General features: G+C 35.7%; 1 protein-coding gene across 1 annotated transcript in view; it reads right to left on the reverse strand.

Moving 5' to 3' along the window:
* LOC122804723 (dipeptidyl peptidase 4-like) overlaps positions 1–14,882 on the reverse strand; it is a 1,230,541-nt gene that overhangs the window by 815,690 nt on the left and 399,969 nt on the right. The window contains exons 4-5 of the mRNA XM_044074775.1: positions 8,779–8,873; positions 8,601–8,675 (exon numbers count right to left, since the gene is read on the reverse strand). Coding sequence (XP_043930710.1) covers positions 8,601–8,675; positions 8,779–8,873 — 170 coding nt within the window. The remainder of the gene's footprint in view (positions 1–8,600; positions 8,676–8,778; positions 8,874–14,882) is intronic.

Genomic DNA, 14,882 nt, shown 5'->3' on the forward strand with positions numbered 1-14,882 from the left:
TCTACAATAAAATGCAAGCAGCAAGGGTATCTTACTGCATGCACAACCCCTTCTGTTTGACATATATTTTGACCTTTTACATAAAATGTAACACTATTAAGGTCACAAACATTACATGTTCCACAAGTTAAAATTCCTTCATCTAATATGAGCTGCAATATTAAATTTTCCAGGGATCTAATAAAATGACTGCAAACCAGTAGGTCACCAGTACCTCTGCATGAGCTTTTGTTTCAAGTCTAGATCTCTTCACAAGAAAACAAAAAGAAGTATGTAAGAGTGGTACAGGATATGTACGAGGGTAGTATGACAGTGGTGAAGTCTGCAGTGGGAGTGACAGATGCGTTTCAGGTGGAGGTGGGATTACATCAAGGATCAGCTCTAAGCCCTTTCTTATTTGCAATGGTGATGGACAGGTTGACAGATGAGATCAGACAGGAGGCCCCATGGACTATGATGTTTGCAGATGACATTGTGATATGTAGTGAGAGTAGGGACCAGGTTGAGGAGATCCTGGAGAGGTGGAGATATGCTCTAGAGAGGAGAGGAATGCAGGTCAGCAGGACTAAGACAGAATATGTGTATGTGTGAATGAGAGGGAGGATAGAGGAATGGTGAGGATGCAGGGAGTAGAGTTGGCGAAGGTGGATGAGTTTTAAGTACTTGAGATCAACAGTTCAGAGTAATGGTGAGTGTGCAACAGAGGTAAAGAAGAGAGTACAGGCAGGGTGGAATGGGTGGAGAAGAGTGTCAGGAGTGATTTGTGACAGACTGGTACCAGTAAGAGTGAAAGGGAAGGTCTACAAGAGGGTAGTGAGACCAGCTATGTTGTATGAGTTGGAGACGGTGGCATTGACAAAAAGGCAGGAGTTAGAGCTGCATGTGGCAGAGTTAAAGATGTTAAGATTTGCACTGGGTGTGACAAGGATGGACAGGATTAGGAATCAGTATATTAGAGGGTCAGCTCAGGTTGAACGCTTTGGAGACAAAGTCAGAGAGGCGAGATTGCATTGGTTTGGACATGTGCTGAGGAGGGATGCTGGATATATTGAGAAAATAATGCTAAGGATGGAGCTACCAGGTAAAAGGAAAAGAGGAAGGCCTAAGATAAGGTTTATGAATGTGGTGAAAGAGGACATGCAGGTGGCTGGTGTGACAGAGCAATATGCAGAGGACAGGAAGAAATGGAAACAGATGATCCGCTGTGGCGACCCCTAATGGGAACAGCCAAAAGCGAAGATCTCTTCACAACAAGGTCAACATCTCTGAACTATATTTTTTACTCTTCTTTTAATAATGTTACGTTTAGTTACAAAATATAAATCATTCCAAAGACATGCGTCTGGAGCGTTTCTCCCCGGGCCTCCATTGACAATAGGTCTGTCCCAGTCAGACTTTCCCAGTCAACAAATGTTAAATAAATAAATAAATTATTGTTCCTTATTTTCTCTTACATCTACATTAATATACTGATGCGTCAGATTCCTCTGTTTCGTAGAAACCTGCATATAAGGACTATATACTTCTGTTTCATCATAACCTGTACTCACAAAAATATTCATAGCATGTTTAGCTTCCATCAAAAATATCTCTCTGTCAGCATAATCTTTGAATTCTAATAAATTCTCCTTTCAGTAAAGCTTTAATTAAATGAGGTGAGTGGCAGCTGTTCCCATATTAAAAAAATCAATAATTTCTATTTTCTGTGTAACTGTATAATAATATTAAAAACAGATTTTCCGCTTAAAGTGAAATTCAGAAGGTGTACTTGATTATTAAATACCCATCTGTGAAGGCAAAACCAAACTTATTACAATGCACACTCATAAAATCCTCTGAAATATTTTGGCTCCCATCATGCAAAAAAATCAGGTCAGCAATAAAGTGACTGTATTTGATTACATCTTTCTGACAAAACTCATGATTACAATTGCCTGTACCCACATGCTGATGATATAGATATCCATCACACATAAAAATATTCATCAAACAAAATATTAAAAACTCAGTGGTATAATTTGCCTTGGGATTACCCCCACACACACAAAAAAGTAGTTTGCTCCGCCCCCATGTGCATGTTTTATCCTTGTGTGTAAACTTTCCAAATAAATAATAATCCAACACATGTCTTTCTTCTACTTATTTATAAAATCACCTGAATACCCCTTGATTTTATAAGTCGGTCCTTCAGCTATAACATGTCACCACAAATAATCCTGGAGCAATGTGGACAAAAAAACACATTTTTTATTCCAAATGCTTTGTGCCATCCCCCCCTTGCTTTTTTACACCTTCAAAATAATTTTTAAATGACTATAAACATAAAATGGTTTCTCTCCAATTTTAATTAATACACTGGGGTCTGAACAAAAAATACTCCTACCTTTCTTTGTGAAAGTGCTGTCCTTATGGACGTGTTTTTGAACACAGAATACCCCTTGAGTTTTTAAATGAAATACATCAAAAAAGTGATTATTAAGAAAGTGGGTATTATTTATCTATTTTGAGTATTAATGGCTAAGGTAATAGCGAGATGGGAAGAGTACCTGACCAGCCTGGAAGTTCCATCAAGAAGTTGTTTATATCTACATTTATACTGGATAGTTCTGCCATTACTAAATGTATTAATAAAAAATAGAATATTTTCTACAGACCCCAGTGTATTAAGTAAAACTGGTGAGAAACTATTTTATGTTTATAGGAGATAATTAATTTAAAAATTATTTGGAAGGAGTAAGAAAACAAGGGTGGTGGCACAAAGCATTTGGAATAAAAATGTTTTTTGTACACATTGTTCAAAGATTATTTGTAGTAATGCTTTTACAGTTAGAGGAGTGACTTATAACATCAAGGGTTATTATAATTGTTGTTCCATAAATGTGGTATATTTAGTCCAATGCCTAAAATGTCATGCCTTCTATGTGGGTAAAACCTCCAGGAGGTTAAGAGATCGAATTTATGAATACAGCCTGGATATTAGAAATAACACACCTACTAATGACTGTACAAGCATGTAATGATAAGTGACACTCATACTTTTGGATTTTTAGTAACAGAGCAAATTAAGAAAGACATTAAGGGTAGAATAATGGATGAACATCTTGATGCCTGTGAGTTGAGATGGCAGATCAAATTAAATGCAGCTAGCTACCCCTGTTTTGATAAATCTGTTTCTCATAATTCAGTTTTAAAATTGAAGCATTATGACAGTGTCTGATCCTATTGGTTCTTTTGTTTTATCATGTGACTCTTAGGAAGGATATTTAAATGTTTGTTTTAACTTAAAATTTTAGTTCTGATAAATTTCCAGTGAATTTTAGGAATGAAAATGCTTAACTCTGGTTAATAAAGTTGTATATGTTATTGCTGGCTCCGATTTGTACTCTGTGCATCACTAAGGAAGTTTCTTTCATTTATTCATTTGAGGATTCATATTTTTCACTTAGAATCTATCCATTTTTAGTCAAACATTACATAACTCATTTAATTGTTGCCTTCTTTTAAACTTCATTCCTCCCCTGTATGTATTGTTCTCATAATTCCCATTTTTTCCTATGTAGTTTGCGCGTACCCTTTTCTAAAGATCTCAGTTTCAGTTGTTTTGTCTTTGTTACAATATTCACTGCTTCTAATATAGTTGGTTTAGATTATGATTTCCATTTTCTAATAATTACTTTTTTTGGCAGCCACTATAATTAAACCAGCCACTATAATTAGACACAGCAAAGCCTTTCCATGTCTAGGCAATTCCGATTCTGTATCATAGCTCAGAAAAATCATCTTCCTCATCACACCAATCCACTGACCCAGCATCTTCTACAGAGCATCCCACAGGGAATCCATTAAGTCTGCCAATCCACCACACTCCTAGAAAATATGTTCCCAAGTACCTCTTTCTTCCCCATCACACTTCCAACATTTGCTGTCTGCCCGAGGAAAAATTTTCTGGAGTATACTCGGGGTGTAAAAATATCTACGTAAATATTTGTGAGCAAAAATCCTAAATTTTCTAGATCTTGTTGCATATTTGGGAGACATGCATATATCCTCCCATTGTTTCTTTGTGAATTGTTTATCCAAGCTCTCTTCCCAATCCTTTCTAAATCCTCTGATTGATTCTTATAGTTTTCATGCAATATTTTATATGCTCTACTAATTATTCCTTTTGTAATGGCAGCTTCTGTTCTAGATTCTACTAAAACTCTACCAGTGCTAGTCTTTCATTTAGGACCCCCCTATTTCTTTCTCTATGCCTAAGCTCTGATATCAATCCTTGATAGGGAAGGTAATCTCTAACCTGCAGTCCAAATAAATTCTTGGCCTCTTCCCATTCTATTACCTTTCCCTCTCTAATTATTGGTTCTCAATACCTTGGTTCCTTTGTCAATTTTCTCCAATAAATCCCAGCCCCCTCTTGCCTGTTGTCTACTGTATATCCTTAATTGCAGTCAACCCTATCAGCAGAATTTCCTTTCTCCATTCCCGTGTTGGCTTAGTTCTTAGAATACTTTCTGCTACATTATGGGTATAATATTCTGTATGATTATTGTTAGTCTCCTTAAAGGCCTGCATACAAAATCCCAGTCTCTTCTTGTTTCTTGAGATTCCCTCTATTTCAGTGGCATCCCTTTCCACTTTGAATTATAGTTTTCTGTTTGTGCTATGTGCAGAAGCCTTAACTGTGTAGCTCTGAAATACCCCTTCAAATTGGGTAATCCCAGTCCGCCCTGTTTTACTGGAAGACTCAGCTTATCCCACTTGACTCCTGCTGTCTTCCCCTCCCACATAAAGTCCTTCAACTGTTTATTAATTGCTATCCACAACTTCTCGTCTGGCTGATAAAATGATATGTCTGACCTATGTATAAGACTAAAGGGACTAAAAACATTTTGACTGCTTGTAACTTACTATCCATGTCCATATAACAAAGCTTTCTTTTTCTCAGTTTTTGTATTATCTTCTGTTAAGTCCCTTCTCTTATATCCTTAGCTGCCACACCAGAATAATTTTTAATCCATACTCCTAAATACTTCATTTTATCATGTCCCCATGAATACTGATATTGCTAAACCAATTTGTGTGTGGGTACATAATTTGCTGCTATTGCCTTTTGTTTTAGCTTTATTCATTTTGTATCCTGAAAAGATTTGAAACTGTCTCAAAATTTTTTTTCTATAATCAGCTTCATCTTATGTGCCTTCAGTTTTTTCATTCCACTAACCTATCATTTACTGAAGTTCCTGTTAAGAATTCCTTTGTAGTTCCACATTATTTGCATACAGCAGCTTTGTTGTTCTGCTCCATCCAACCAGTTTGCTGATGTTGTCACTCATTGTTCTGGAGAGGAGTGGGCTTCGATCTGAATCATGATTACATTCAGTCCTACCAGGTAACCCTCTGTGAATCCAGACACTGTTTGTACTTATGTCATTATGTCCATGCAAATAGCCTGCAGCAATTCTACTAGTATTTCTAGGACTGTGAACCATCACAGGACTGCCCAAATCAGCTTTCTTGGGACATTCTCATATGCCTTCTTGGAGACTAGGAATGTCTGGTTGGCCTGCTTCATCTACAGCTTCTTCTCCAGTGTATGTCTCACTGTAAACTTCAGCTGGCCTGAATCTGAACAGTTTGTCTTCAATCGTGCATTCTTCTACTTCTTGTATTTACTTATCCTCACCTTCTCTGCAATTTTATGCAACAGGACATGAGATTGATACTGCTGTACTGTCCACAGTTAATGAAAATGTAGACTACATTTTAATGACTCTAAAGTGCTTAATATTACGTTATGATTGGCATGTGATCATCAGTTAGGACAGATAGCAAATATCTGCATCATGTAAGAATTATATTATCATCATTTTTGTATTATAACTTATTTATAATGTCCGCTAAAATCAACTGTAAGCATTTAAAAAAAATGATTGAGTGATATACACAAATAAAGGTGCGTATATCATTGTATATGCCCACAAAATGTTACCCTCTGGCTCAATCCTCTAAATCTTACAATATGGGGACAGTTGTTCATTACAATTTTAACAACATGACCAAATTAATTTTTCACCTTATCAAGACTTCTGACACAAACTTGGAAAGACTACTTCTCATGTCTGTTGAATAAAAGGTGTTTGGTTCCTCATCCCTAGAAGAGCTGGTTTGGCTTCTATGCATTAGCCATTTTTGTTCTGACCAGTATTGTCTGCTGACTACTTACATATTTATTTATTCATTCATTCATTTATTCTTACTAGACTTCCTAGGTCCTACAAAGGAAGATTTGTCCAATTAAACATATAAGCTTCTTGAATGTACAGTATTACTGCATGTGAGTTTGGACTTATTTTGTTTAAAATTTGCTTATTTATTTTACTTAAAATTTGTTTAGCAGGGTAGGGATTGATCACAAATGACCAGTTTCATTCTCAGCCTGGGAATATAAAGAAAGAATTAACAGTTAGCATTAGCAGCAATATAATGAAAAATACACATAATAAAACACCATTATCAACTAACACAAATTGGAAAAGATATATACAAGTATAATATACATTATTTACAATAAATTGAGGAAAATCTCATTTAGAAAGTGAGATGTCTGTGTGATAATTATAGCTGCATGTTGTCTAAGTGAGGAACGGATAAGGATGGCAGACAGAGTTTGTGTGCAGTCGGAAGGAGAAGTTAGGATAACCAAAAAGTTATGTGATTGAGAAGTGTAGAATGGTGCAATAGAATGTGCCATATGAGGGACAATAAGACTGTCAGAGAAACAAAGAGTTGTAGTTCAGATTAGGTGAAATGATTGGAAGAGGGACAGTGACCTTTGGCTTATGAGAGGAAGAGGGTAGGCTTTAGACTCCTAAATTTAGGGTAAGCTGAGGTATCTTTTAGTTGTGGGGGAATATTTCTCAAATATCTGGACCTAGAATAAAGAATGTAATCTATAGATTGGAGTTTACTTTTGGGGAACTCCAGAGTGGGAACAGAGTAGTTGCATTTTTTGAAGATGTCTCAGCTGTTCGTTTTTTAGGGGGCCGGTAATAAATCTACAATTTCAATATATGTGCAGCTTGTTTTTTGATGCTATGGCTATGGGGGTTTGGGCTATTTTCAAGTTAGAAAAAAAGAATGTCTTTGCCTATGGCTGTTCTGGAAGTTTTTGAATAAAGGAGAGATTTTATTGCCCAAAATAGGACAGAGGAAACATTTTCCTTGTGTAACTGAGATGGAGAGAAAAATTAAGACACACCAAGCAAAATGCCAAGATATTTAACAGTGGTACTGCTTTCTGTGGGGGATTTGTTGTGGTCATAGATTGCAAGGAGTTTTGTGTTTTCTTATGTTTCTATTTGGTGCCAAAAGTTATAGTTTTGGTTTTGTCTGTGTTAAGAAGGAGGCTTTTGCTGATGATCCAGTGGATTTAGGGTTGGGAAATTTGCTTTCAGGTCTTTTTTGGATGTTGGGTTGTTGTTGTTGTTGTGTCTTTCGGCTTTTCCCAGTTAGGGGTCGCCACAGCGGAACTCTGGTCCGCTAATGATTGGCAGTTGATATTTACGTGCTGAGTTGCCAGCCCTAATGCACAACCTTCAATGAAGGTATGCCCATTCATGCATGTCTCCAAGCAGAAGACGCTCTAGCTGAGAGTCGAACCGGTCAGCATCTTACTGTGAGGCGACAAATCATATAAAATGGCATCATGCCATTTGCATACACTAAGAGGGGGAAATGAGATAGATTAAGGGGAAAGACAGAGAATAGCAGATGAGCAAGTATAGAGCTTTGTGGTAATCCTTTCTGAAGGCTGACTGATTGGGAATTCAAGGTATTCATTTTGACAGCAGAGAAGTGGCGATTTCGTGAGATAGGTTTGGAACTAAGGTAGGAAATCAGGACTCATGCCTAAGACTAATAATGATAAAAATAATAATAATAATAATAACAGCTAAGTAAGTGGTGGAGGAAGATGCTGCGGTTAGTGAGGTCAAAGGCTTTTGTAAGGCTTGTAAAGATGGTGCCTGTGAGCTTGCAGTCTACGTAAATATATCATGCCCTCTTGGAAGGCAACATTGTGAAGGGGATTCATAATGAGAAAATATGACAGCTGTAAAGAAAGGGTTAGGAGGGCAGACTCCTAATGTTTAACTTAAACAAATATTAAATAATTCTTATTTTGAGCTTTATTATAGACATACATTATATAATATATAATTTGTATATATGTCCGTTCCCCTGCTATCTGTAGTGTAGACATGATGCTCTTCTTTCCTAGTTGCTCCCCTGACATCTTCATTTCATGCATATTTGACATGACAGTCATCCTTTTTGATGTGTCACAGAAAACATTCAGATATGGTTTGATTATTAACTATGTCTCTTTAACACCTATACGGAAATATTTGCAAACTATCTGCAAACATCTGTTTATCACAGTATTATGTCAGAATATCTCATGACTAGATTACACAAACTAAGCATGGCAAAGTCACTGTTTCAGCAAACTAGTAACTGGAGGATGTTTTAATATAGTACAATTACACACAGTAGGTAATTGGGCTCTGCAGGCTCTGATTTTTAGGCATACGCATTGTTACCTTGCTATAGTTGCTTTCCAGAAGAGCATATATTCCATCAGCTGACAGCATATAATTTGAGGCACCAACAGCTGCCTAGAACGAGAAAGAAAATTTGGTGATGAGTACAAGTGAATTTCACTCAGGCACTGATTTTATAACAAATAGATAATTTAATTAGAATTGTATTTGCTCATACAAATGTCGTGTTGCTCAAGACAGTTTCCTTTCTTCCACTTTCAACATTATGAATCTCCACATTGCCTTCTGCGGTTTTATACAAGTATTCGCTTTCTGTGAAAGCAAAAATACAAAAAAGTAAATTAACACTAAAATCTTTTAAAATACCATTGTTCTTTCAAAAACAATGAGATAGACAAATAAATAAGCAGACATACATGGTAAAATAATAAATAAATAAAAACATTGCCGGTATCACTGATGTCATGACTTAACAATGAGAATTGTCTTTCTTTTTAGTTTCATCATGTAGAAACATATTTACCAGAACCAAAACAACCTGCATACTGATCTAAAAATATATAGTACACTAGTCTAACACCCTTCAAAGGGCATCTCTGCTACCATGTAAAGAAAGCCCTTCTGAGTCATTGAATTTAGTTACCAATACTGTTATGCAAATATGTGAAATTACCCTCATTTGTTTGTGACATTAATTTTCTCCACTTCATTTAATCAGATGTGATATACCTCCTTCCCTTTGATCTCTGATTCATTGCCTTCTCCATGAAAATGCAACATATATTGTCCTACTGTGAATATGAAAAAAATTTCTGTAAATAGCAATACTTTTAACTGTAAGTATCCTTACATTCATTCATACCAAGCAGACTGACCAATTATAACTTTTCTAAGCATTTCCTGCAGCTCATCTTGCATTCTCATTGGTTAATGTCTCAGAATGGTTAATGTCTCAGAATGGTCAGCTACCTGACCAGTTGAAATAAACCAATATGTATATGTATATATATACAAATATGTGTGTGTGTGTGTGTGTGTGTGTGTGTGTGTGTGTGTGTGTGTGTGTGTGTGTGTGTGTGTGTGTGTGTAAGGGCACAATTCTAGTTATTGTTGCATTTTGTATGCACAGCTTCATAGAGCTCATTTTATAAATGTTTAACAATATTTACTAATTTGCAGTCAATTATAAAAATCGTCAACCTGTTTTAAAGACAAACCTATTTCCTTCTCAGATATTATGATTCAGCAATATGTGTATTTGTTAAGTTCACAGAGAATGCAGACAATAGTCATCTGTATTCTGTGCAAAATGATTTATTTATTTATTTAATTACTCGTTTTCTTAAAGTCAAGGCAACTTCCAAGATGCACTTTGGGCCTTTTTGCAAACATGACATGGTTAATATTAACAGCAACTGTGTACTTGAACTCAGTCTTTTGGAAAAATTCAGAGAATCAAAACTGACAGAACAGCGTATGGCTATATGAAAATACTGTACTGCAAAATATTTACACGACAGCAGCAGAAGTGCAGACACATCACAGCAACAATTTCTATAAAAACACATGAAACTACACCCAACATGTGCCTTTCATTATGCACCTGTCAGCATTTTACAGAGACACAAGGAATGCACAAATGTTAGCAGGCATATCTTGTGTCCACTTTGGCATGTGGTACGACATGAACGGGGCTATAACAAGAGCAAAGATGTGCAAAATTTTCATAATGTGACTGTACAGTAAATAGTTAGAGATGCACAACAATAAAAAGCCTACTAATAGCCACGGTACCTGCCATTTGCATAAATCTGTGAAAGTACTTTAAATAAGCATTGCTACCAATGAGAAAATATATTTGTGTTTTATTACAGCAGGCAAGAAATTAAATATTAAATCAGAGCTCAGAGTTTCCTTACTTCCATAATAAATATTCAATACCTTAAAGTACAAAGGTGAAACAGGACATAAACGAATCCTACAAAGTTTGTTTAACCAGTGGCTGAAGAAGTGAAAACTGTGTGGAGTGATGCAGTAATTAAACAGATCTACACACACACACACACACTCACACACACACACACACACACACACACACACACACACGCACGCACACACACACACACACACACACACACACACACACACACACACACACACACACACACACACACACACACACACACACAGGCACACATACACACACACAGGCACACACACACACACACACACACACACACACACACACACACACACACACACACACACACACACACACACACACACATCCAAGAAAAAAATCAAACAACATGCACACTCAGAAATAATGGATTTGTGCTAACATCCTAGTCAACATACTAGGAAATTAATAAAGTGTTAAATTGACCACATTGTTTTTCTTTGCTTCAAGCAATCAGTTTTATAGAAAGGGTGGCAATGTCCACCACTACCTTTTAAGACTTTTCAAGTTCATGAACTTCAGCAAAGCAGCAACTGAGAAGGCTGATAAGGACCAGGCAAACATGCATACCAAAGTCTTGGAGCTAGTCCTTGGACTTATTACAGCCAATCATTCAGTATGGAATTACTAAGCTGCCTAGCATCATGGTACCAACAAGAAGAGCCCAGTCTCTTCTGCCTGAATGATTAGATGGCCTGCTTGTTGTATCAGATGCAGTAGAAGTTAAGTAACTGTGTACTCTGGGGCAAGTAGAGAAACAGGCCTTATATTTGCTTCTAGTTGCATTGTAGATATGCAGAAATTCAAGCTGTAGATTGTTTACATGCTTACTTTCTTTGTTAACTGGGTTGGTGGGCTAGACCTAAAGCCCTTTTCAGCCACGACACAGGCACAGCGAGAATACACACAATGAGCAATACCAGAAAATGTTCAAACAACTTATTAAAAAATACTTTAACAGTAAAAGGATGAAAAGTAAATGGTTATGCAATAACAGTGAAGAAAAGACTTTCTCAATTTTGGTAGGCATAGTATCACATGAAAGTTCTTTAAATATGAAGATACATTTGACCATCTCAAAACTTGTACTTTTGCAATACACATATTTTGCATCACACTGAATACTTTAATTTTATTTATTAATTTCTTTATTGTTTATTTTATTGCTTTATTTTTTGGGACTGCTACATTCTGTCAGTTTTCGTCTTCTACTGCTTGGCAGCATATATTTCAGAGATTGGTGATGGCCTTATTGTGGAATAACTATGGTGTGGAAAGTTTTTAAATTGATGGGCTGCTATTAGTTGTCTTCAGTTTAATGGATGAAGTTAATTTTAGTAAAAGAATCTTTTCTCTTGTAACCAGTTTATTTTCAGCTTTATCAACATGATCACATAATATTTTACTAAACTAGCAATAGCAGCCCTCAAATTATTTCTCTATCTGGCACCTGGGGATAATGGCATGATTTAAACTCATCAACCCTGAGGATAATGACGTGATTTAAAAAAATTAACCCTGAGGATAATGACGTGATTTAAAGTAATTAACCCTGGGGATAATGACATGATTTAAACTCATTATCCCAGAGGATAATGATGTGATTTAAAGTCATCAACCCTGAGGATAATAGTGACGTGATTTAAAGTCATCAACCCTTAGGATAATGACGTGATTTAAAGTAATTATCCCTGAGGATAATGACGTGATTTAAAGTCATTAATCCTGGGGATACTGACATGATTTAAAGTCATCAACCCTGGGGATACTGGCATGATTTCAACTCATTAACCCTAAAGATAATGATGTGATTTAAAGTAATTAATCCTGGGGATAATGATGCGGTTTAAAGTAATTAACCCTGAGGATAATGACGTGATTTAAAGTCATTAATCCAGGGGATAATGACGTGATTTAAAGTAATTAACCCTAAGGATAATGATGTGATTTAAAGTACTTAACCCTGAGGATAATGACATGATTTAAAGTCACTAACCCAAGGGATAATGACGTGATTTAAAGTAATTAACCCTAGGGATAATGACATGATTTAAAGTCAGCAATCCAAGGGATAATGATGTTATGTAAAGTAATTAACCTGGGGATAATGACATGGTTTAAAGTCAGCAACCCAAGGGATAATGACGTGATTTAAAGTAATTAACCCAGGGGATACCGACATGATTTAAAGTCACTAATCCAAGGGATAATGACATGATTTATACTCACTAACCCTGGGGATAATGATGTGATTTAAAGTAATTAATCTTGGGAATAATGACGTGATTTAAAGTAATTAACCCTGAGGATAATGACATGATTTAAAGTCATTAATCCTGGGCATAATGACATGATTTAAAGTAATTAACCCTGAGGATAATGACATTATTTAAAGTCACTAACCCAAGGGATAATGACGTGATTTAAAGTAATTAACCCTGGAGATAATTACATGATTTAAAGTCAGCAAACCAAAGGATAATGATGTGATTTAAAGTAATTAACCCTGGGGATACTGACACAACTTAAAGTCATTAACCCAAGGGATAATGACGTGATTTAAACTCATTAACCCTGAGGATAATGATGTGATTTAAACTCATCAACCCTGAGGATAATGATCTGATTTAAACTCATTAATCCTGGGGATAATGATGTGATCTAAAGTCATTAATCCTGCGGATAATGACATGATTTAAAGTCACTAACCCAAGGGATAATAACATGATTTAAAGTAATTAACCCTGGGGATACTGACATGATTTAAAGTGGATACTGACATGATTTAAAGTCACTAACCCAAGGGATAATGACATGATTTAAAGTCATTAAGTCTGAGGATAATGATATGATTTAAAGTAATTAATCCTGGGAATAATGACGTGATTTAAAGTAATTAACCCTGAGGATAATGATGTGATTTAAAGTCATTAATCCTGGGTATAATGACGTGATTTAAACTCATCCACCCTGAGGATAATGATGTGATTTAAAGTCATTAATCCTGGGGATAATGGCATGATTTAAAGTCACTAACCCAAGGGATAATGACGTGATTTAAAATAATTAACCCTGGGGATAATGACATGATTTAAAGTCAGCAATCCAAGGGATAATGATGTGATCTAAAGTAATTAACCCTAGGAATACTGACATGATTTAAAGTCACTAACCCAAGGGATAATGAAGTAATTTAAAGTAATTAACCCTGAGGATAATGACATGATTTAAATTCGGTAACCCAAGGGATACTGATGTGATTTAAAGTCATTAATCCTGGGGATAATGACATGATTTAGAGTCACTAACCCAAGGGATAATGATGTGATTTAAAGTAATTAACCCTGAGTATAATGACATGATTTAAAGTAATTAACCCTGGGGATAATGCCATGATTTAAAGTCACTAACCTAAGGGATAATGACGTGGTTTAAAGTAATTAATCCTGGGGATAATTACATGATTTCAAGTCAGCAACCCAAGGGATAATGCCGTGATTTCAAGTAATTAACCCTGGGGATACTGACATGATTTAAAGTCACTAACCCAATGGGTAATTATGTAATTTAATGTAATTAACCCTGAGGATAATGTCATGATATTAACCCAAGGGATAATGACGTGACTTAAAGTAATGAAACCCAGGGGATACTGACATGATTTAAAGTCACTAATCCAAGGGATAATGATGTGATTTAAACTCATTAACCCTGAAGATAATGATGTTTTAAAGTAATTAATCCTTGGGATAATGAAGTTATTTAAAGTAATTAACTCTGAGAATAATGACATGATTTAAAGTCAATAATCCTGGGGATAATGACATGATTTAAAGTAATTAACCCTGAGGATAATGACATGATTTAAAGTCACTAACTCAAGGGATAATGACGTGATTTAAAGTAATTAACCCAGGGGATACTGACATGATTTAAAGTCACTAATCCAAGGGATAATGATGTGATTTAAACTCATTAACCCTGAGAATAATGATGTGATTTAAAGTAATTAATCCTTGGGATAATGAAGTTATTTAAAGTAATTAACTCTGAGGATAATGACATGATTTAAAGTAATTAACCCTGAGGATAATGACATGATTTAAAGTCACTAACCCAAGGGATAATTATGTGATTTATAGTACTTAACCCTGGGGATAATTACATGATTTAAAGTCAGCAACCCACGGGATACTGATGTGATTTAAAGTAATTAACCCTGGGGATAATGACATGTTTTAAAGTCAGCAACCCAAGGGATAATGATGTGATTTAAAGTCATTAATCCTGTAGATAATTAAATGATTTAAAGTCACTAACCCAAGGGATAATGACGTGATTTAAAGTAATTAACACTGGGG

This window comes from Protopterus annectens, chromosome 6.part0, assembly GCF_019279795.1.
Source record: "Protopterus annectens isolate FY-2018-M chromosome 6.part0, PAN1.0, whole genome shotgun sequence".
In the NCBI taxonomy this organism is placed as follows: domain Eukaryota; kingdom Metazoa; phylum Chordata; order Ceratodontiformes; family Protopteridae; genus Protopterus; species Protopterus annectens.